This window comes from Phalacrocorax carbo, chromosome Z (genome assembly GCF_963921805.1).
Source record: "Phalacrocorax carbo chromosome Z, bPhaCar2.1, whole genome shotgun sequence".
NCBI classification, from domain to species: domain Eukaryota; kingdom Metazoa; phylum Chordata; class Aves; order Suliformes; family Phalacrocoracidae; genus Phalacrocorax; species Phalacrocorax carbo.
Window position 1 is genome coordinate 63698745 of NC_087548.1, and position 25308 is coordinate 63724052.

Here is a 25308-nt window from a genome sequence, read left to right on the forward strand (position 1 = left end):
ATGCAACATGGAGACTAAAAAAATAAAAATATGAAAGAGCAGATGACATCCATGGCTCTAGCTACAGAATGGAACTGTCAGTGGAACTATGGCCCCTTTCCCTATTTCCTCTTCAAGTACTCGAAGAACCTTGACTTAGTGTATTTGGATATTTTGTTTTGTTCTTGTGGTCTAGGGATTTATTTTTTTTTTTTTATTTTAGCAAGACAGAATATCAGTTTCTAAAGAGGACAGAGGCAGGCCAAAGCTTCAGAAGACATTATACAGAAAGTCACGTGTATTAGCCCAAAGATTATGAATTACCTTCTGTCATATTACGCTAATGAAATGACATTACGATTGGAGACAGAAGTTACACCTTTTCTACAGAATCATTGCTCTGGAAAGGAACTGCTCACTTCAGCATCTCACATTTATGTTACAGCTATCTGTAACATTCTCAAGGCAGCAGTACACCATGATATATCATATTTGTACTAGAAGTCTAAAACAGAAAGCTGTGAGATGAGACTAGTACTACAAGAACTACAAGAACTACAGGACGCTGAACTATCACAAGGGCACTACAGTAGCACAGTAGTTTCTGAAGGAAATAGATGAACATGACAGATACTAGACAGGATTTTTTAAACCCCCAAATTTTACAGAGTGTATCTTACTCCTTAATATGTGAATCAAAGGATGTGATGGAAATAAGACGTTCCTCCAGGACACTGATTTTATATTTCATGTAGAAGGTAGAAAATATTAATGCACAAACACTGTAAAAAAGAAAAATAAGGTACATCAGTTAATGGAAACTTTAGAGGTACCTGAAAAATTATACGTTAAAAGCTATTTAAATTGTTACTTGTACATGTTGAATATAATGGTATCATTCTTAGGAACACCTCAGGAATACCCATCAGTGGCATCCAGACAGTAATGAAAATCTCAGCCTTGAGTATGGCTTGGCTATGTGGCATGTAAAAGGAACTTGCAAGTTTAACACGTCCTGAACCAACAGACCCTTTGCTTTTAAAAGTAAAAGGCCTGTGAGAAAGCCTGCCCCAGCATTTCTACTTCTGAAAAGCATAAAGGCCACAATTTCCAATAATTTCCTTTTTTCAAGTAAAGCTTAGATTATAAGAAAATCATAGTATTTTGACAATCTTGGTATCAACTTCTAACTTACAGAACTGCGTAAAATATGAGTACATGGTTCAGAGATAAGAGCTTCTGGGACTTCACTCTGTGGAAGAGCCTGAAGGCTTCAGAATTGCCTGTAAGAAAATGAACCAAGTGTTACTTTGATCAAAGCAGACCACGGCACACAGTGTTTTGACACATGCATCAGATAATACAAACAGAGGAATAAACAAGAAAGAGATCTTCCAAATTACATGAAGTGACATAACCATCTCAACTAACTCTAGCTGAACATCTCTCCTTTACTCCTTACCATTTCGAGGACTGTTTTGGATTTTTCCGTCAGGTCCACGTTTACTGTGTGCATCCGAACGGATGGACTTTGCCTCAGTCTTGGAAACTTTCAAGTGAGTCTGTGTCTCAACAACATGATAATCTGTCAAAAACAAGACTTTTAATAAAGCTGAAATACAAAGCCAAAGTTGGTAGCTTAAGATAGTCAAGGAGTAATGGAAAAGGAGGATTTTAAAAGGTGCATTTCTGAACTTGGATAGGAGGCAGCAGTTGGTTTAGTAGGCTTAAAAGAGTTTGCAAAGTAATTGCACATCATCACAAAATACAAAGCACTTGGACTGGAAGAGGATGATGTATGCTGCATTTACACTTCCAGACCCTTTGAAAGATGACAGCCTGTGCAAACTTTAAAGGTTATAACTCAATCTCCCGTCAGACGATTATACACACACAGAAGTCATCTGTCAAAAGGACTGAATTCGGTAATGATTCCAAACAACTTTAATAGCAACATCAAATGGAGACATTGCATTGTTACTTTAAAAGGGAGATTATATCCCCCTTTCCTGACTGTTTTTTAAGTGCAGATGTCTTGAAAGAGATGGGACAGAAACATCCACTCACACACAGTTTTGTTCATGCTTTACTTGCACACCCTGGACTACTCTAACAATGCACAAGAAACAGAACCACAAGTGACAGATGTGTTCCTCCACACTCCTCAATTCCTTTTTCTAGCATGATTCTTTAACTGGATAGAGGCTGTTTAATTGTGGAAAAGGAAAATGGAAAGGTCTGAAGCAGTTATTAGCTGTAAGGAAGTAAGACAGCAAATTAAATCATTATTCAGAAGCATTCATGTGGCAAGCGATGACACAACAATTTCGTTACTTCTTCACAAACACTATCAGACAACTAAAAATACACACAGAGTAAATACCTAAGAAAGCAAATAGCCCCAAATCATACTACTGGACAAGACACACAGGGAAAAACAGGAGTTAAATATAATGAATGCAACAGGAAACTGCTGTAAAAAAATGGTAGTATTTAATTTAAAAGTAATGATAAAAATTCCTTATACACGTTTTTTATAGTCAAGATAGAACCTGCATTAATAACAGCATAACAAAACATTAATATGCTAATATATATTAATTGTAAAGCAGAATAATACCCTAGGCTTTGCTAATAACATTCAGCATGTGCTACATAAAACAAGTTCTGCTGTACTTTTGAACTTATATGCAGCGAGTTTCTAAACAGCATTCTTATTAATTAGGTGAAGGACTTGAGGCATGTGAGACTAAACAGTAGCATTAAGAAAGAACAACTTTGGACAGCATCTTCGAGTTTCTTAATAACTGCAAAAAATAAAATGAGGGTTTAAAAAATAAAACCAGAAAAAAACCACCTCAAAAAACAAAAGCCATCACAGTACAGAATGTTATTTGTATAGATTACAAGAAGTTACACTGTAACATAAGCTACTTTAAAATAAGGGGGCTTGTTTGTTTACTTTTTGTTTTTGTTTTTTAAAAAGGAGAAGCATCTCCTACTTTGTATCTCTGCTAGTATATCTGATGGGGGACGTGGGGACCAGACAGCACATGGATAAGCAGCTGGAGGCAGTAGTGACAAATCTAATTTGCTGCTGACCAAGTCATTGCCTGAGTCTGGATTGCAAAGGGATATAATAATGGAAACACAGCTACTGTGGCTTTGAGGAAGACCTTAAAAAACCAGGTAATTCATCAGGACTGTAGAGAATGTAGATTCCACATCAGAAGGGGATTAGAGGAGTAATACTGAGAGCTAAGGCATTCTCATTTTCTTGGTGTCCCATGATCCCACTCACCTTGGAAGCATTCCAGCTCTGGGGTCTGTGAGCCTGTGCTGCTGGACTCTTCCATCTCTTGCCTCTGCTGCTGTTCTATTCCATCCAGATCAGAATAGTCTTCATTGAAATCCTAATGGGGATTAAGAGTCACTAGAGAGCTCAGCCCTGTTCTAAATCTAAAATCATGTATTTCCTCTGACCTCCCTCTAGAAAGTGAACGAACAATTACAGATTTAAAACTGTTTAACCAGGAACGACCTCTGATATCAAGACGTTGAGATCAAGATAGTAAAATAAGCCCCATATGATCACCAGAATTCAAGCCTCATTCTCTACCTTCATTTAAGTGAAGAGATTAAGTTTGTGTGCAAAAGATACTGTTAAGTTAGACAAACTGAGAAGTCCAGGACAGACATTACTAGAATTAGACTGGTCATCACAAGTGGCTACACAGCTCTTTCAGATGTCTGAATTGCCTCACAGCGGAAGGACTGCATTAGAAACACTTCAAAAACTGTTCACGGCAACTTTAAGTCAGTACAGAATGCTGTGAAAGCTGACTGCTAAAGAGAGATATGTAGAGCATGCAGACCTTGGAATATATCCAAAGCATACACATATATATATACTGCATGTCATCAGATCAAATAGCACCTATGCCAATAATTCCCACTGCTTCCTAATGTTAAAATACGTATGGAAGCTTTAGAAACAGATGTCATGGTTTCCTTCAGTTTCCTTTCTTCAGACATTGTAAGTAATACTTGCAACAAAAGGTGCCACACAACAAAAGAACGAACACCTAAGCCACTTACCAAGGGCAGAGTTGTAGGACGATCAGCCCTGAAGCTGTTTTCTGCAGAAAAGGGACTTGGACTGTTGCCCATGCTTGTATCCTGAAAAAAGCAGCAGTGTTAACAAGGAACACACTCAGAAACTACCTAGCATTTAAAAGCAGGAAAGCAGTAATAATGAACACAAAGCTACATACCATCTTCACTCCCACTAGTACTTACCTCAAGATGTCCACAGATAGATTTTAATAGCTTGTAGGTGGTATCTCTGGAGAGTAAGGAGACAAACACGTACTGAAAAACAGAAGTTCCAAAACTGTTTGAGAAAAGGCATGCAGCACAAGCTTCCTTTTATCTAAATAAAACTTAGAGGTGGTTTTGCTGATCAAGTAACTATTTTCAAGAACTTTCATATAGCAGGAAAAACCTCCACTCCTTCTAAGCCTATTACCTGAGGTTAACCACAAGGAAAACAGAACAGGCACAAAAAAGTTACCATGTTCTGCTGTAGGAACCAGAGCATAGTCCAAATATGTGGGTTGTGTTTTTTTTTTTTTTAAAAAAAACAACTTTGCATACTACGTTTTACCTACCCCTTTAAAAAAAAATAAAAGAAAAAACCTCCAAACCAACCATAACTTATTTTTATCCAGTCTCCTGCATCCACAAAATATTTGTGCAATGAAAATGGGCTGGTTCTAAAGCTGATCTCAGCACAATCAAATTTTTAATGATTGATGCAATTACTATTCCTGAGTATCACTGGAAGCAATTGTATTTTGTGCATCTAAGGTACTGCTGGTCAGGTAAGAGACTCAAGTAAATGAAAGGATACTATCAGAGCTGCCAACAAGGCAGGTGCATGCACTTCCTGACCCAGCTGTTTCAGTTCCCCCAGTGCTACTACACAGCAGTCTTGGAGAATAGGGATGATAGATTACAACAGAACAGGTGGCAACCAGAGGTTCTGTTTCTTATTTTCTCACCAAGTTCCACAGAGCTTTGTTTACCTCCGATCCAAAGAAAAAGACAGGGAGTTAGTAGGAGGAATAAAAATGGTCTGTGTTTGTTACAAGAGAGGAGGCAGAAGAAGCTAGAATCATCCCCTAAGAAACCAGTCCTCCAGTGTCCTAAGTCTAAATGCCCACATATAACCAATTCCTACAGCTGTTTAAATGGCCACTTGGCACCTCCAAGAACCCCTCATATTACTGCCAGTGAGTAGGGCGGGGAAAAAAAATAAAAGTAGAAGAAAAAAAGAAAAAGAAAGCAGGCAGAGCACAATAGCTTTGCCCTTTACCAGTACTTACCCTATCTGTGACTGTTGCTATGATCAGAGCATTTGGCACAAGAAGGGCAGTTTTGGTTTTCTTCAAAAGTGTCACTGAGAGCACAGGTATACTAATCTGAAACAAGATCAATGTAGTGTTAGGGTCTCAACATGCACATACAAATCTGCATGCTCTTTCACAAGGAGCCAGCCTACCAACTGTGATGAGCCAGACCTTCAACACTCTTCACTTGAAGATTTCTCTACTATGTCCCTGACTACTAGTATTTCACATGGAACAGGTATGGTTTCAGTTTATTACTATTTTAACTTCTACTTTTATCAGATGCCACTCCAGGCTATTGTTTGTGTCTTCCTTTCCTGATCCCTTCTGGCTCTCACAAGACTACAGGTTTAGCTCACTGTAGATCTGCAGAACAAACCAGTCTTAAAGCTGGGCTCCTTTGTTTAGAAACAAAACATTTCAGAACACATCAGATAAGAGAGGCTTGTTGAAAACGAACATAAAAGTCTTCTCACCACTTACAGATACCATAGTCTGCAACAAGCAGCTAAGCAAACAGCTCATCCTTCCACGATGTTGAAAGATGCAATACCCACACACCCACTGATTTAACAGATTCCTGTGTGTGCCATCCAGACTGTCTACATTTACATTGAAAAGTTCTCAATTTTCCTTCCCACTTTGTATTTACAGCCAATCCCATTGGCTTAATGCCTGCTAAGTTTCAGGCTATTTCACTTCAGATATTCTGTATAGGCTCTTCTTGTAAACTCCATATTACAAAGGACCAAATACCTCATTTGACAAGCCTAGAGCTTAGTGAGTTAGGCAACTATAATAATCCCGGATATACTATTAGTATACAGCTCCTGTTAAAAATTGCTTTGGCACACACTATCACAACTCCCTGACAAATTTGGAAGCAAGATTAGAAGTGTCTAAAGATTGTTCAACAAGTGATCACAGCATAGAATTAAAGACATGTTAGCACAGAAGGAGAATGAAGTTACTTTGTGCCCAGTTTCCTATAACATTGTTAATTTTGTTCAGAACAGCAACACAGTCATGAAATGAAAAATTGTTTCAGGTAACAAAAAAGATATATTTGTGTATGTTAGTCACAAGATTGCCAGCCACTGTTTAAGCATGGCTGGCCAAGTATTATCTTTTTGTTATCTAAGGGCTAGAAACTCTCTCTTTAGTTGGTAGTTAGTTTTGCTAAAAAAGTATGCTCGCAGAAAAAAAACCAACCCAACCCAACCCAACCCAACTAATTTTAATTATCTTAGTTGCAGACCTGGATCTAAGAATTTGTAAATCTAGCCATCATTTGCTCTGTTGTTTTTTTTAATATCAGCTCTATTTGTCCTGCTTCAGAAGGCATGTCTTCTGAAAACGGGTAATTAAACAGGTCCTCCACTATACCTTTTCCTCCTAAACTGGACATTGTATTGTTCCTCAAAGTTTTTGCAGGAGTTTTCAAAACAGCTTTTTCCGGGAGTGGGGAGAAGGGACCAGCTATTACGTGTGTTTGATGGGAAAAACCCAGAATCCTCAAGTACTCAGAACAGAATCTACATCACTTAAACAAAAAAAACAACAACCAAAAAACCAAACCAAAACAAAAGATTTTTCAGCAGAAAACCTGCTCATAATAATGATAAAAAAGCAGCTTAGAAGTTTTCTAATTGGTTCAGGTCACCTTGAAGAACCTTAAATCAGAGATGTTAATGGCATTCTACTGGATGCTACTTTTGACTGATAATATTACTGTAATCAAGACTAATGTGTATTAAAGTGGGATTAAGTACTTGCTTACTGCACTGTTACCCCAACGTTAGATAAAAATGGCAAAATCAAAGTACTTTTTTTCTATCTGAAGGAATAATTATTTCAGGAAACAAGGTTTACCTGCAGACAACTTGGGAAGCAACTAAAATGTGTAAGATAACACTTAGGTCCAGGAAAGACTCAAGGCCAATACATATAGCCAAAACAGAACTACCTGGAAAGACAGTGATGTCTTTCAAAGCCTATTCAGTCCTGCAGAAGCAGTCTTCTGCTTTTGAATATGGTGTACACTGCAGATTCAAATCTGCCAACTTGCACAGCTATTCTCCCCACCAGAGCTTTCAACAAAATAAACTCTGCAGGTAGAATTACTGTTGAAAAAATTATTAGAATGTGAATAGCTGCTATTTCTCACAATAAAACACTTTATCATTAACCTTAAATTGTTTTACAAGTTCTAAGCAATAGAGGTTTTGTGTCTTGGAAACTTTGTCAGTGTATCTGACTGCTAAGAAGGTTCCTCTTCCTGTCAAGCTTGATTTCCTCCTCCCCCTCCCATTACATTATTTTTCATTATATCCCTGATCTTCCTGCTTTTTTGTTGATGGTATTCCTAAAAGCTTTTGCTTGCTGTATGTGACTGAACACAGCTTTAAGTGTGTGTTGCAGGGGTAGAGGAAGACAGCTGGAAGTAAATGATCAGGCCTATCCCCTTAATTCTTCATTTTCCCTGCAGTGTTTTCTGAAAACAATGACCCAGAATTGAATAATTTGGACTATCACTACAGACACATTTACAAATACTGTTGACTCTACCCTATCTTGTAATAGGTTTTCCCTTTTTATCACACACATAAATATGTATATAGTCCTGCATTTAAAACGCTGTTGACAAAGATAATTTCCTGGTAATACATCATTATCATTCTGCACCTCTGCACCTTTTTTCCAGGTTTTTCTAGTCTACTTGGTAGAGTTCTACCAGATTTTTGTATATTAGCTTAGTTTGAATCTAGAAAGCTTTCCCACAATTTGAAGTAGTCACCTTTGTGATGAACAGGAGACTGCTAGTGCAGCAGCTTCAATTTGAATGAAGCCAATTGTTAAGATAGCTGTTACTAATTATGAATGACGGTACCTAACCATTTGTTAATTTTGATTTCCTTGTTTGTGTCACATGGCTTTCACTGGCGTATCCACCATCTGCATTAATGTACTGCCTATAACTAATAGAACCCATTAACTAGGAATCAACAGTAACTCAGTTTCCTGGGCCAAGCAGTAGAACAGAATAACCCATAAGGTCACTACGAGCAATGTGTTCTTAATAATTTTAAGTATTCTTTAAACCTATTCCACCTTCTTAGAAGCCATTTCGAAGATTGATCGTGTTCCATCAAAATGGTTGACAGCAGAGAAATGTCATACTGTCAACTCCTAAACTGGCTTCAGCACCCAATTCACTGACAGAGGGTCTGGATCTAACCAGGAATTTTGTTCAAGGAAGTATTTGAGAAAGAAGCCGAAGAAATCCTTGCAGCAAATTGAGCTGTTTTCCAATAAAAGCTCAAAAACAAAGTAGAGTTTATGTAAGCAAAGAAAACCACTCCAGAAGCTCCGAATCAACAGAATCAGAACACAAGTCTTTTGGGAAAGGCTTTGGTTTTCATCTGTATGCATATCATTCACAATAGGGGGCCCAAGACTTGGGTGGGTCATATCTGCACTGCGAAGGAGTAAATGACAATCTTGTGAATTAGGACTGTTCATGTCCCTTTTCTGCACTTCATATCAGGCTCACAAGTAAAAACCTAGCAAACTGGTTTTTCTTTCCCTGTTCTCTGTTTACACAGAACAGAAGGAGTGATAGAAGAATCCCTCAAAGACCTTTGTCACTTATATCAGAAGCCAGTTTTAGTTCTTCCTCTTTAATTGTCTTCATATGCTTGGGCTTTCCGTCCAGTTCCCCAGATAGAGTCTCATATTTTTCAGCCTTCCTTCCTCCTCCTCCTTCTCTTCTGCATACTTACCTCAAGAGAGACATTTTTGTACAGTTTATGCTACATGGGCTTGGCAATGCCCTCACTGCTGCATGTCAAATCCTTTCCTTTCAACTACTTTTTTCAGACAGGAAGTCCTTAAGAAAGAGACTCAATCTTTAATAATGATAGTGGTCCTGTTATAGAGTGACTTTCAGGCATCGCTTCTGAACAGTGACTCTATTCAATAATACTTAGAAGTATTAGTAGTATTCTTGCATAATAAAGCGAACTTCTGGTGATGAATAAACTGTTAAGGAATAGCATTACTGTTCTGTATTTAAAGTGTTTACTAACCTTAGTGTCTTTACCAAAAACCTTGGAATGGAAGCAAATCCAGTTTTCAGAAATGAATAACTTTCCTTGGTACAGAATTTCTTTCTGCAGAGCACAGGTAAAACCTGAAACAAATAGATACTCTATCATCTTTAAGGTAACCACAACCCAAGCCAACTGTTATCAGTTTGGCTTTTGTGCTGTTTTTGCAATGCCATAGTTTGTTTAAGCATATACCTTTTGACAAACACTGTCAAACCTTGAAATAGTCAAGAAGTTTAACTAATACCAACATGCTCAAAAGATTTCACAGGCCTAAGTTTAGACTTAAAATACCTGAAGGACAAAGACTGAAATGCATAATAACACACAACTGGCTCCCAGAAGCCAAGAATACTTTCTTAAAGAGTACTACCCAGCTTCCTACAAACTTTTTGACTATCTTTCAGGTAACTATTTTATGTAAAAGTGAAGAGCTTAATAAAAGGTTTTAGCTTTAAACTTTTAGCTCTATAGCAGTTTCTGGGACTAGATGACCAACAGAGGTACAGCACACATGAAGTAATATTGCTTTTACTTCACAGCCATTGAGCAAACCATTTCTCACTCATGAAATGTTTCCCTCGTATTCCTTTCAAGAAACTTTTCTTACACATACCTTGTAGAATTCACCTGTTATAACTACCACAGAAAACAGTAGAATCTTTAAACATTTAAAGTCCTCTCCTACCTCTTCTACCAGTGTTTTTAAATCTTAGAGCAGCAGCAAAAGTCACGCTAGTCACTTGACCAGTGCCATCAAAATTAAGTAGTGCCTTTAGTAAGGAAGTTTCAGTACCAAAAATGTTGCACTAGGTTATTCTGCTAAGAATTGCAAAGTGGGCTACAATTCCCAAAGATGCCCAGCATCTGAAGATCTAAGTTTTACAAGATTACAACAAAAACACCCACTGCATGCAGATGAAGGCCTTGTAGCTCTAGGCAGCTGGAGTTTAAGATTTTTAAAATTTAGGTAGTCCCTCCTGTATATCACCACAGTTGGCAGGTCACAACATTAGCTCAGACCCATAGCCAGCAATGACAAGGGGGGTTAATACTTACTTTGTTTCAGTGGCTCATCCATGGGAACATCTAGAAACAGCTTATGAAATTGTGCATTTGCCTTCAGCTAAAAAACAAAAAGCCCCACACCCAGAGACACACACCTTATTAGATATTCTTACAATCAAGTGATCCATTCCACTTCCTGTCCTCCCAATACCTTCTCATTTTGCCCACTTGTTTTATAATAAATCCTCATTTTTGCTATGTGGATATTAAGTCTGTATCCTGCTTTCCCCATACTCTAACACAGTGATGAAAGGCACTCTATGTCCTTATACAACCATGAACTATAATATTGCTAAACAAGGGGGCTCTCATGGTAGTAATGTATTTACCCTTAATATATATAAACAAACAAGTCCATCCTCTGCCCTACCTGAGTTGAGGCATGCTTTTTCCTTTCAATCTTGGAGTCACTCTTGATATCCATTGTCAGGAGTGGACTATCCGTGCTGTTCTTTGTCCTGAAGATTAAAAAAGGCATTCCATATAAGCTTGGCCTCAGTTCATTAGTCTTGGTAAGTTATCAACAGGATGTGTTTTTCCATGAAACATATTAAGCCTTTAATAACTATTATCTGATTCATCAAGGATTATGCAGCAATGAAGAGTATATCTTATTCTTAAACCATGCCAGCCCTCACTGAAGGTCGTCTTTTAATTTAGAAGGACTCTTCTAAATTACTAGTTGGAAGGAAGTGAAAACGTTCAAGACATTTTTGTAACTTAATCAATTATCACAGTCCTTAGCTCCACATCCATTTGTTTCTGGGAGACATGTGAAATACTAACACTAAGCATGCTACTTACTAATGCAAGTAAGATTAAACTTAGTAGCTGAGAGTGCAAGGTAGCGTACTGAACACTATGAACGTATACTACAAAATGTGAGACCATGTGGAATATGCAACAGGGAAGAAACATAGGTGCACGAGTCAGAGGATGGCTATGAACAGTGTAGTGCAGTACAATGAAATAATTAAGATAACCAGTAATCCCCAAGATGAAAGGGAATTGTGAGTGCTGGTTGTGTAGCAAGCTGTACCTGTACAGCTCTAGCCACTCACATTGGAAAAAGAAAAACAGCCAAAACCCCAACAAGTCTAGAGCAGAACAAGTACAGAAGAAAGAATCTGCAGACGGCTGGGAAAACAAGTTTTGTTCATTTTATACAGGAGATATTAATGGCATGGACTGTTCAGAAAAACAAATGCAGAGGTGGGAAAACAATGTTTCATACATTAAGAAGAGAACATTACTTCTGAGAGCTATTTAGCACAAAAAAAAAGCATTACCAACAGGCTATAAAAATAAGGTAGCTCTTTTTTAGAGGCCTTCAGATGCAGACTGAAGAACAGAAAAAGAAACACAACACAGGACTCCTGTACTGAATGACCTGAAGAACATGTTGTACTAACGATTCAACAGCGAAAGAAAGGTGCTACAAAAGTTTCCATTACTGCACCTTACCCTGTACAATAAGTCTTCTTTGCTGTCCTAAACTTGAGAGGTTCAGGATTTCCAGTAAAAACTGTAAGGGTGATAGAAAGAACCCCCAAGCGTAATGGAGATATAGCTGGATTTAGGGAAGTGGTTGTACATTACGACTGATTTAAATAGCAGGGGTCTGATTGCATGTGTCAGGTGGTCTCCCACAGAAGAAAACTCTAAAATACATGTGTACATTTATTTGTGTACCTATGTAGAGTACAGGTCAAACTGAAATGAACAGTGAACCTTACAAAAAACTTATGCCAACCCCTCACCAGCACACAGTCAATTACACTGTATGCGAGAGGTAAGACTGAGAGTTTGCAAGAAAAACAACAAAGTAGTCACATTTTTCTTCAGATACCTTCTCCTCAAAGATGCTTCAGGAAATCAAGTGATGTTTTTTAAATATCTGCCTTGTGACCAAAACCACAGTGACAGGTTGGCTGCTGACTTCTGCAGTGGCTGCTCAGCTGACAAAGTGAAAGGGATGCAAAATTTGTACTCAAGCCCTCCTCTTTTTAAAGGAGTTTCAAATGCATTCTAGTTCTTCAAGAAAGGAAGAATGACTACTTTTGCAGACATTACAATAATCTGATGCAACTTCTGTCATATCTTTACCATGGACAATCAATATTCCAGCATGAAAGTGTTCTGGGAAGAGCTTAGGACTCAAGCTGCAGCTCAGTTTGATTGCCTGTCAAATTGACTGTGAAAGGCATGTAACTGGCAGTGGCACCAAACAATGCAACGTATTTTTTCCTAGAACAGTGAAGCTAAGCCAGACCAAAGTCTAAATTCCCACTATTGTGACTGCTTGTGGTAGGTAACGGAACAACCCCTGGAAGGTGGCTCTGATTCCTGTTTACTTGCATAGTGTGCAAGCTAACCCGCAACTGGGATGTCTGATGAATCTTGCTTTTCAGCATAGCTTCTTGAATGGGTTGTAACCATTCTGATTATCTGACTAGAAGAAAAACTGACAGCAATTCTGACATTACCTAGCAACATCAACTTTTTTCCGGTCATCAAAATACTCCATTTCACCGGTAGGGGTCTGTAGCAACAGAGTAGGTGATCTTCCTGCTTTTCTTTTTTCATCTGTTCCATTTTCTCCATCTGAACTGCAGAGGGAGAAAAGAAAAAAAAAGAAAAGAAAAGAGAAATATGTACTGCAGGATTCATACCAATGTCAAATGCCACTGCAACATGTTGACAATACAGCACATATTAAAGAACGAAATCATAACATAACTTTTATATTAAGGTCCTGAAAGGCCTTCATCTACTGACTTGACAGTATTACACATCTGAACAGTATTCTGAGCTCCAGTACTGGAATTTCAGCAATGAAGAGAGGAAAGTTGAAATACTGCCATGGATATTTCAGCGCTCACAAAATTTGTAGCTCTAGCTTCCGCTCCAAAGAGAATGTCTCATTTAGGAAAAATGCATTCCATGTTCAGTACTCAGGCCCGATGACTAATGGAAATTAATTTGATTGGCAAGTTGGGAGAAAAACATCCTGCATGACAGTACCTAGCACTTAGCAGATTATTTGTGGCTCAGTGTTGCAAGAGGAAGCTGGGTAGTATTTTCCCTCTCACTTACCTCTCCTGTGAGAGAGCACCTGCAGGATTTTCACAATAAAGGGTCCTCTCAAAGTATCAAAAGTGCTGGGTTTAGTTTACAAAAGCAGCACCGCCACTACAGTGCATTGCCCTTTCATAGCACATGCCACTGCCTCAGAAATACATGTTAAGGAACTAGAGTCTGAGGGCTAAGACATGTGCCATCAGAGACTTTCCCTGGCTTCCCTTTTCATAATTTTCTAATAAAATGTTAACACAGAAAATTTAGAGGGGAAAAAAGCTGTCATTAATAGCAGTTTAATAAACAATTAAATGAAGAATGACAGTACTTTAAAAGAAGACATCACAAGTATATACACACACCCTCCCTCAGAAGACTAAAGCCTCAGAAAGATTACAGGATGCTCTTAGCATTGAAGAAGAAAGTCAAACCATGTTGCTCACTAACTTAAAGCCAGGCCTGAATGACCAGAAGCTTTCCATTATAATGTTTATTTTCTGCAATTTTATGGCAACAACACAGCCACTGCCGTCATGTAAGGGTGTCTTGGCAATAAACAGTTTCTTTTCCTAAAAAGACAAAAGTTTTGCTGACAGAGGTTCCCAGAATAATTAATCTCCGTTTTCTTTTAGGAAGGGCATAAAAAGATCCATTGCTTTGATTCACTTTGGTGAATAAGATTAGAAGATACACCTCACAGCATCTTAATTGAGACCTAATGATGTGGAGTCCTGCTTCGCAGCTAAACTAGAGCTTATGTCACAGGACAAAAGCCACAGAGTTTCGCCTTACTGGTGCTGAGACTTGTCCTCAAGGGCTTTTATGTTTACGCACAGCAACTATTCCCCTATCTAATCCTTCCTCAACCCTTAGCACTCCCCACCACAGGGACACAATTGACACTTCCCAAGTTAGACTTTGTGTATACTTGAAAGCGTTACATAATAAAGTCATTAGGGAAAAAAACCAATTGTTTCCCCATTGCTGAGGAACAGGGTGAGGCAAAATTGTCGTGTTCAATCACACCTGCATTTCAAAAGAGCAAGGCACCATGGAAACTCCCAAATGAATAAGACTACAAGACATAGAGCATTTTGAAGACGTAGCTGCTTCAGCCTGGAGCCTGACTGGTGTCTATCATTGCCTTGAGCAGCCTTCTATTCTTACACAGCAATGCTATTGACTGATCAAAGCAGCCTGTATCACACCCACAAATTTGTTTCAAAAATACCTACAACACAGGTTTTAGTGTTCACTTAGACCTGCTAACATAGATGTTTTGTTGCTCTTAAATGCTTTATTTACTTACCACTCATATTTCCTTTTCCCTGACCAATAAATTAATCCCTACTTTGCAGTTAAACCTATAAGCCCTACCTATCCTGTCTGTCTTCCCTATTAACCACTACTGAACCTCTACTGTCTGAACTTGTTCCCTCTGGCTGCTTTCAGATGGTGGAGAGCTACGGCATCTGAACATGTTAACCCTGCTGAGTGTTGTGTGTGGAAGTGCTGAGGAATCTCATGTCAGTCTGGACACCTCCCCGTGATCGTCTTCTGCAGCTGAGAACAGGAGAATGTACCCAAATAAAGCAGAAGTTTCATACAAAACATCTCAGGTGTGATGAGCCTCATCCATTTAACACATGCTACTGACAGTAGCAACTGGGTGTATTCCTACTAGCTGATATGGTCTTGCTATTTCTATCCTTTACCTTACGTACCATATGCCCCCTTCACATAATGAAAAACTACAGAAGGATTTGTCCTTACACTTCTGATAACTATAGCTCCACACAGCAGCTAAGTTCCTGGTAGGTGTCTTTAAAGTATCAGAAGAATCTTAGCTGACCTAGAGAAGGCCAGATCACAGGTATAACCTAAAAAGAGTACAATATTGTTCAAGTCACAAGCAAATTAAAGCATTCCTTACATTTTGATGTGTGAGTCAGGATTCATAAATGCTTTGTAAAAAGAGCACAAAAGTGAGCAATCCATAAAAAAAATTAGATCAAGTGCACGTAAGAAACAAAGGGATACTCACTACACCTGTTAGCAATTGTCACGTATATTGAACTGCATTTGCAAGTATCAAGGCAAAGCATGTAAACTTTGCGACAACAGGACTTTGTTGATATGAAAAATAACATTTTCTGGGGGTGCATTAAAAGGAGTGTGGCGAACAGGTTGAGGGAAGTTATCTTCCCCCTCTACTCCACCCGAGTGAGGCCACATCTGTAGTACTGTGTCCAGTTTTGGGCTTCCTGGTTCCAGAAAGACATGGAACTACTGGAGAGATTCCAGCAGAGAGCTACAAGGATGACCAGGGGACTGGAACATCTCCCTTATGAGGAAAGGCTGAGAGACTCGGGTTTATTCAGCCTGGAGAAGAGAAGAATGAGGGGGGTTTCCTAAATACCTATAGATATCTAATGTGTGGGTCTCCAGACGATGGGACTAGGCTCTTTTCAATAGTGCCCAACGACAGGTCAGGGGGCAATGGGCACAAACTGGAACACAGGAAGTTCCACCTCAATATGAGAAGAAACTTCTTTCCTGTGAGGGTGCCAGAGCAGGGGCACAGGCTGTGCAGGGAGGCTGTGGAGTCTCCTTCCCTGGAGACATTCAAAACCTGCATGGACACATTCCTGTGCCCCCTGCTCTGGGTGTGCCTGCTCAAGCAGGTGGGTTGGACAAGATGATCTCCAGTGGTCCCTTCTGACACCCACCATTCTGTGATTCTGATTTTTCAAATATACAGAATATATTGTGTATTGGGTACTACTACCAAGCCTATTTAAAACAGCAGCTAAAATTAAAAAAAAAAAACCCAAAGTTGTCTCTTTTTTCCAAATAGAGAACAGTTGTCATAGGGAGTATTTTCAAAGCCAAGGCTTGTGCTTACTATGGGATCATATCTTGTATCTAAGCAAGTTAAAATAAACGCTAGTTGCAAGCACTCTAAACTTCTTGCAATAAATGTTTATTTTCCTTTTTTAAATATACGCCAATAACTGAACTGAGTAATTTAACATTAAATCACAGAAAAGGGAAAGTACTATGAAATACATTAACCAAATAAGTGAACTAAGTTTGACTCTCAGGAAGTGTTCAGAAGTGCATTATTCATCAATGTATTTTAAAAGTCAGAGGAACTTCACCTCTTCTGATTTGAATGGCTTCTGTGAAACTTTCTGACAGACAGGTGTGCCAAGTTCCTCATGGTGCAGAAAGTTTCCTGAACTTTAAAAAGTTTTCTTGTTTGGTGCTAATCTTCTTAAGGACCTGAAAAATTCTGACTTCTTGTTAAAATTATGCTGTGCCATATTAATGGGGATTTTTCAGGAGGGAAAAAAGAAAAACACTAAAATATAAATTTTTCCCATTCCTTTCAAAACTTCAAAATAAGAAGCACTGATCAGAAATAACATGAGAGATGTGCTAATAGGCCACGGTTTGAAAGGTGAGCCTTAAAAAACAACTGTTGTCTTTGACAACCCCAATACAGTCTTACCAGACATGACTACTTCTCAGTTATAAGTAAGAGAGACAGAAAACTCCACAACTGTCTTTAATTCCCTACAACCATACAAACCTTTTTCCAAAGCTTCCTCAGATCCACCCCCAAAGGAGACCCATGTTACTTGGTCCACATGATAACAGGTATAAAAAGTTCAGAAGCCACAGGAAGTTGTGACAAACCAGTCCCCCAGTTCACAAACTGCAGATCAGTTACATAAGAGGAAAAAGGCATCTTGAATAACTAGAGATGCTAGCTACAACTTCAATTGTTTGCATAACTGCAGCCAAACCAATATTTCCCTAGGGTTTTATGTGAGCCAGCATTGCTGCAACATTCCCTCTGCTGATGGAGCCTACATAATGGATCATGTTACCTTAGAAGCCCTGTTATCCTGCTTTGTCTCTTTTATACGAAAAGGATTAATTTTGCAACAGTAGTTAGAGTGCTGTATTATTGTAAACGATTAACCAAGAGTGTGGAGTAATTTCTCCCCTACTGTCCACAACCATGCTTGGTACAACATATGTGGAAATATCTGTCACAAATACAATTACATTCCGTATCTTTTGGTTCTGTTGGGTACTATTGGATTTACTGGGTAGCTGTTAGCAGAATGAAAGGATTTGACAAAGGAATCAAAGTAGTGTGACAGGCCCAAATACTAACAGATAGTGTTATTTAAGCTGTTCTTACTCCCAGACTGAGTCTCTTCAGACAATGGAATTGGTTACTCTTTCAGAAACTAGAAGCCAAAGGGACAGGCTCCAAGTATTTCAGGATCCCAAATCACGATGACAGGCTTTGGCAGGCTTGAAAGCAGAGGAGAGGGAGCAGGATGAAGAGATTTATCTAGGCAGAATCCATGAGACATAACAGCAACACACTTCAAGCAGAGGTGACTGCAAGGGGGTAAGATGAAATGTGCTAACGCTTGAAAGGACACCCTGCTAAGCACGCTGCAGGCCAGAGGCTGCCTCAACACAGACCTTCCTTGACCTATCATACCCTGAAGGAGCAATCATCTCAACCTTGCTTTTGCTAGGACTGTCTTAAGTCTTAAATCTTCTTTCAGAAGGTACGTCCCATAGTTCCACTAAACACCTTTTCTATGCCACACTAGTCTGAACAAATCTTTTTTGGATGTGTAATCAGAATCTGGAGTGCTCTGTCTGATCAGCTTGCTTTCATACCTTACGCAGTTGAATTATTATATCCCTGCATGGAAGAAAATAACTTTTCCATTGTAAACTCTCCCGCTGTCCTCTTCATAGCAGATTAGAGTGGTCTCTGTACTGGATAAGCTAACAACAGTGCTCAAGTAAAGAACTTAGACATTGTCTATTCCTACACATTCTGGTCACTCAGAGGCAAAATGCCTCCAGTAGCTCTACAGCCATGCTGCAGTATTATGTGGCACATGGCAGAAATGTTAATGGGAGAAAATACATCTCCTAAAAAACATGCCTCAGAATAATGCTATGACCAAGTATCACTTTTACTGTGCAAATGGAAAGCCAAATATTGACTATCACTGAGACTCAAAAACTATCAAAACAGGTAGAAAATGAGCTACCCTAACCACAATGGAGCAGAGAGCTGCATAACAGCTGCTATAACAGATGTTAAGGATAGCCATAATGTATGCATTTGGTATCTGTATAATTTCATATGCTTAGTACGCAGCCTGTACTTAAGGCTGAAGAGTAAAGGAAGTAAAGCAGCTGATTCTGAAAGTATGGCATTTCTTATGGATTTTGTATGACAGATATAGCGCTAGCAGATGTATTTATACCAAATATGGAGAGCTGCAAAGCATTAATGAAGGAGCAGAGATGCGAAAGCCTACACGAAGGAAAAGGTTGGGATTTTAATATGAATAGGTATGAACCAGACTGAGATTTAACTACCTCAGGTTGTTCAAGGTGTAGGCTAACTCTCTTCTCACAATACCACACTCAAACTTGGCATAATGGAGTCAAAGTTACAAAGCTGCACATTAATTATCATATCCATATGGATGGACACACATGCATATACACCTCATGTTTCTCTGAATGCCTAGGATGAAACAGGTCGGCAGGGACAGGTGGAATCTTGAGGTCAGCTAGCACTAAAGAGGAACCAACCTGATTGTTAAAAGACTTCTTAAATTGTGAATTTTTTTTTATATATATACGAAGGAAATTAGTTTCAGGAATATTTACTGTGTTCTGTTTTACAGCTACATCTTGCAACACAATTGATCATGTGTGAGTAGTTTCATAAGCCTGTGTTGCTATGTCTTTATTAGAAGGATGGATCAAATTTTTGAGTCTGAACAGGAGCCCCTCCAACACTGTTAAGGTTTGAGGAAGTAAATTTTTTTTCCTCAACTGAATAGACATTTCACTTAATAACCAGATCAAGTTTCACACTACCTTACCACTTGGACACCAGCAAGATCACTGTGACACCACAGACGTCATTAGCAAGTATGTAAATTCTCTGCTTTAAATACAATCTATTATTAACTGTCTGTATTCCCTGTCTAATCAAAACCAGACTGCTATCAAGTTCCGTAGGAAAAAAAAAAAACATGCAGAAGAATTCCCTGTGCTCTGAAACATGAGACACTATAAAAAGATATTTTATTAAGTTAACACTAGAACAGGAACAAAAGCCATTTAGCTCTCTTGTCCTTTCAAGAGTTTCTGTTTCAGATATCCACTTCAAAAAGCAAAAGCCCTGTTGTATGTATCTTCACTCAGCCGCATGAAATACCCATGATGTAGTTTGCATGGCCATCTCAGCAGGGTGACCAACAACTATTTAACTGAACACAAGCATGGCCAAATCCAAAAGACCTTAGAGGAGACACTCATTTACATCTACTTTGGACTGGAATATGCATTCTTTTCATTCTCCAACTCACTGGCAGCCTTTAGGGGGAAAGGTTTTCCTATCTCCTAGTTCTAGCCTACCTTATCTTCTAACCCAGAACAAGACAAAAAACAGGATCACAATTCCTACTGAAAAGGAAGCCTGCAGCCTTATATCAGATCGCATTTTTATTTTATTTTAGCTTCTAGAAGTAAGAGAAAAAAGGGAGGAGAAAGAAGAATTCCTGATCTACAACTTGTTCAGGGTGCAAAAAAGTGCAAAGGCACTTCAGTGACAGGTCTACCAATTGTTCTATACAGAATTCCATAAGAAGGATAAATACAGCATCTATGCATAGTCTACATGTTCAGTATGACCTCGTAGGCATCTATCGAGTAGATCTGCTCCGTAACTCATAACCCAGGCAGAAACAACACAAAACTCTCTCTGGAACAACATAAGCATCTTTACAAATAAGGCCTGATCACCAGAGCATAAGCATAAAGGTTTGGCCTCATTACCTGAAGCTACGTCTCCCTTTTTTGGGAGAAGAACTCCAAAGCAACATGCCTCCACATGACACAAGACTTGGCTGCCAGTTTTCCAGCATTAACTGTGTTTTTGAAAAAAAAAAATTCTTCAGCCTGAATTAGGATTTAAAAGAAAAAAGAAAAAAAAGGCTGATACCAGCAATTATATTAACTGCTATTAAGAATGCAGAACAGTTAGAGAAGATAACAGAGGTTTGGGAACAGTCATATCAACACCTTTATTCCTTTCTCTGCTGCTTAAGAAAAACAAAGTTAAAAAATGAAGCTGCCACTGATCACCTGATGAGAAGTTTCTGTTTTATGGCACTTTTAGAAATAATGACTCAGTATGCTGCATATAAATAATGAGTCAATATGCTGCGCACGAAGTGTTTTAATCAATATATGGGAAAAAATAATTTTGGTTCTTCAGACAGGATATAAACAAAGAGAAAGATGGTTAGGTTTGATCATGCAGCAGTTTCTTTGAGAACTGGCATTGACAACAGATAAGCCATGATCATTAATGAAGTTTCTCTGTTTAAAAGGCAACACTAATTGAGCAGAGAAAATTTAGATATTTCAAGGGATGCTTGAGTATGTTTTTTGTGTGCTCCCCAGCAAGAACAGTGCACAAGAAGGCCTAATGGAAAACATTGAGATGAAAAGGAGCATCTACTTGTGTCTGTCTACCCTGTTTCATCACACCTTCCATCAAGAATAGAAGCTGATCAAAGTGAAATCACTGCTTGAGGGTCACTGTTCACCAAGGGTCTGGCAATATTGAATTTCCCATAATTATATCTTTGCAACCTGTGATTTTTCTTGAAGACCCATCTATGTGTTCACAGAAAAGACCAGAACAATGTAGATAACCTAATACAAGAGCTATTATTTCACAGTAGGAAACATTAGCTTCCAACAGTGGGTCTGACACTAATCACAACAGTGCCTTTGACTGCAACACTGCATATAAGGAATGATTTTTCTTGCTAAGACCTGGAAAAAGATACTCTTATTAGAATCAGATGTGGCACATGGTGGTCAGATCCCTCTTAGGGCCAGCTTGACTTTTTATTTTCTGTGTCACCAGGACACCGAGTCTGAATGCTCTGTAAATCTCCTCCTTCAGTATGAGCCTTTCCATTGTCCACACGCTGTCCTCCATGGCAACACCCGCTCTCTCCTATGCTGGCCATAGCATATTCACATGTATTGTAAAATTTCACAAAAGCAATGGGTGTATATAGAATTTTGCTATTTACTGGACTTTTGTACCATAGCACTTCTTCTTGCCCAGAAGAAGGCTGAACAGACCTAAACAGCTCTTCCTGAACTAGTATAGCATAAATGTTAGCTACAAAATTACCATCAGGAGTCTTTCACCTAGTCTGCCTATCTTTCACAAACAGCCTAAACTGAGATTCCCAGAGGGCTAAACCACTGAAGCACCTACAGGAACGGATCTCTGTAGAGGACATGCCTAGGTATGGTTGTTTTTTGGGGCGATGTCAGGAACTGTTGTTTCATAGTAAGGTAAATACAAGGCTTCTCCCATCTACCAACGGAGGAGGAAGGCCTCAGTCTGTCTCTACACCCTCTACCCTGCTGAGTTTCTCTGCTGCCTATCCAGAACCTGCACATTATTTCCTGCCACTATTTCTGGAAGCTGATTAACCTCCCACACCTTCTGTGCTATTTTTCAAGGATGGGGGCAGAAGGCAGTCAGTGCCAGGTAGAAGTTAAAGGAAGTGCATACTTCAGTACAGCACTGAAGCTCAGTTACCAGGGAACTGAGAAGAGGCAACGGTGTTCTCCTTGTACATACCCTACAATCCCTGGTTCTCCCTTTTATTCAGGTGTCCCACCTCCCAGTACTTAATTCCATTACCGTAACAATCACCCCAGCATAAGACAGCACACCATGCCATTTTATAAAGAGGAGACAAGGGCCTTACACAATGGGCTGGCAGGCAGCAGTTGCCCATGACCTCCTAGAATCTCCCACTGACCCTTGCATTATGGAAAAATGCATGTGTTAGATACTTGTTTACAGCTTTCTGGCAGGAAAGCAATCTCTCTGTAATTTTGGGTAGCTAAGAGATTTTCTAGATAAAGCAAGAAGTTTCTTTTCAAGGAAAAGTGGAGAAACAGGGAAAGACAACTTGTCTTGATGTACTATTATCCTCATAGAAATGATTTGCTCTGTGACAACAATATTTGAAGAGACTTCGCTGATCCACCTGGCTGGATGCAGACAGACACCCATGAATTTTGGTTAAAATAAGTACTACAAAAGAGATCTGTAAAGATTGCTAGACAAAACACTACAGCTCTCTGGCGTAACAGTAACACAACTCAAAAAAGGTTAACTGGAAAGGATATATATGGACTCTGCAACAGCTATGTACAGAGCATGAAGGTAACTAGTCCCAGCAGTGGAATCACTAGATAAGCACATACTTTCTAACCACATGACTGCAACATTTATGGAGATGGCCATAAGAAGACAATACTGTGATACTATGTTTATGCATCACCTGTCAAATACCAGCAATAAATCCTGCTGCCCAAAGCTTATCTGTAGTATATATCGCCTAACAAGCATTTCCAACAGACTGCATATAACCAGGAAAGGCAGCACATTTGGGAGTATTTCTGGTTAGCCAACGAAGCACTTTGGTTCAAAGAAAAGGCTGTTCAGATCAATGGCATGCATTTAAACACAGCACAATTATTTTTAAAAAGCTGCTTTTGTAACTTAAGCATGTATATACAGTGAATAAACCAAGAACGACAGGGAAAAAGGGAAAAATCATCTCAATTAAACATCATCATGAACAAATGGAGGTCATCCAGATTGGAAACCTCTTTTCTCTCACACCTCAAATTTAAATGTTTCACTTTGCAAGATCATACTTCTTTTCAGATCACGCATTACGACTTTCCCTATAAAAACAGGAAGAACTACCAGGGAAGAATTAAAAAAATATGATACTTAATATGTGTTAATATCTTCATCCACTTAATGTACAGCACATGGATAACATAGGCACATACCTACATCTTTTTCCTTTCACAAAAAAACAGTGTAAGTTTGGCTGCTTTAAAGGAGTTAACCTGGATCAAAGCTGAAATAAACCTTTGAATCAGTAATAAACAGCCTCCCCTTTCTTCTCTGCATTTTGTATTTCTGTGAAGTAGGAGAGTTGAGGGAAATGTTAGTGAGTTGTGACTATGTGCCGGTCAGTCAGTTGTTTCTTAATTTACCAACTGATAAACAGTTATTAGAAAACATCTGTTATGAGAGCGTAACACGTCAGACAAACAAACCATAAAAATCACATTCTCTCTTTTCCCAGAAGTACGTAATTTGCTTGTAAGCATTTTCCACTGCTTTCAGTAGCATATTTCCCCCAGTGTTTGCAACATATTTTTGCTCAAAAAAAATCCATCTAAAACTTTCCATGTCTTTCACAGTCTTAAGTCCCAGCCTCCTCATTTCTTTAAGTTACACTCAGTAACTGGACATTACCTTATGCTGTAACTGTAAGAGGACAGAATGTGCCACTTAATGTTGGCGGTATCTTACCATACAGTAGCTCAGCATGTTGCCCTAATACAGACAAATTTAATTGTACCAGGCCAAATACTATCTGTGGAAACGAGAAAATGCTATACGGACTTCAACAGATGCAAACGTGTGTGAAAGCAGAAGGATGCCGACATGGAATATGAACTGCTTGTTATTTATTACACCTTTGCCATTTCTCCTTAATGTCCCACACGCAGTTTTCAACAATGCAATAACTGTTCCATCAGTTGTCCCTGTACTGGGGCTGACAGCTTCTGAGGCAGGTCCAGCACCACCACAAACATAACACACCCCACTTTCAAGTCAGAAAAATAAAAATCCTCTAAATACAATGCATGGGTTAATTCTGTTTTGGTCCAAGGCTGCATCAGGACTTAACGGTCAGGGAACACCACTCTGAAGATGTCTCTATCCAGGAACTTTTGACTTGCTTGGGAGGAACTCCACATAAGGACAAACTCTTGGCACATCACTATTTTGGGTGTGCATAATAACAGTGCCCGTCTTTCACGGGATGTTACCTCTGGTGTTGTACAACCCACAGAAATGTACTCCGAATTTTGTAAAGATATAACTATTGCTAAACATGCCAGAGAAGCCCATTTTCTAAATCAGTATGAATGTACTTAACTCTTTCTGTATAAAGCTTCCTGTATGACTGGCAGATAAATATTATCTTCTCAGATCTAACCTTGAAATAATTAAAAAAACCAAACAATCAATCCAACAAAAAAACTCCAAAAAAACTTCTACAGCTTCAATCCTTCAGAAGCACCTATCCCCCAGGGACACCTGGGGAAGCATAACAGCAGAAGCATACTAAGCTACAAAAGTAAACAAAACAACATTTTAACCATACCTCCAGGAAGTACAGCTTACAGTACAAACATAAACCTCTCTCCCCTGAGCTTTGGAAAACACTAAAAGATTCCCTAAGCCTCTATTACTTTGCTAGGATTATTTTCCAATAGAGGTCAGTATGAACTCTGTTAGTTGTGCATTCTGTAAAAGTACACAAAGGGAATGAAGCTCCACAACCACACACACTTATTTACGAAATTTTCTAAAACCAAATCTTCAGTGATCCAACTTTCAGCAAGCTCACTTCTAATTGAATCAAAACCAAGATTTTGTTCTTGTTCTTCAGCAGAACAAT

The 25308-nt window shown here is 38.9% G+C and overlaps 1 protein-coding gene across 2 annotated transcripts in view; it reads right to left on the reverse strand.

Annotated features, from left to right (window-relative positions):
- The window catches only part of GRAMD2B (GRAM domain containing 2B), a 46231-nt gene that overhangs the window by 6121 nt on the left and 14802 nt on the right, over positions 1–25308 (reverse strand). For both annotated transcript variants that reach the window (XM_064438341.1, XM_064438342.1), the window contains exons 2-12: positions 13054–13176; positions 10938–11025; positions 10559–10625; positions 9479–9582; positions 5367–5462; positions 4279–4350; positions 4078–4158; positions 3281–3392; positions 1442–1564; positions 1175–1262; positions 660–761 (exon numbers count right to left, since the gene is read on the reverse strand). In XM_064438341.1, the coding sequence (XP_064294411.1) occupies positions 660–761; positions 1175–1262; positions 1442–1564; positions 3281–3392; positions 4078–4158; positions 4279–4350; positions 5367–5462; positions 9479–9582; positions 10559–10625; positions 10938–11025; positions 13054–13176 (1056 nt within the window). The remainder of the gene's footprint in view (positions 1–659; positions 762–1174; positions 1263–1441; positions 1565–3280; positions 3393–4077; positions 4159–4278; positions 4351–5366; positions 5463–9478; positions 9583–10558; positions 10626–10937; positions 11026–13053; positions 13177–25308) is intronic.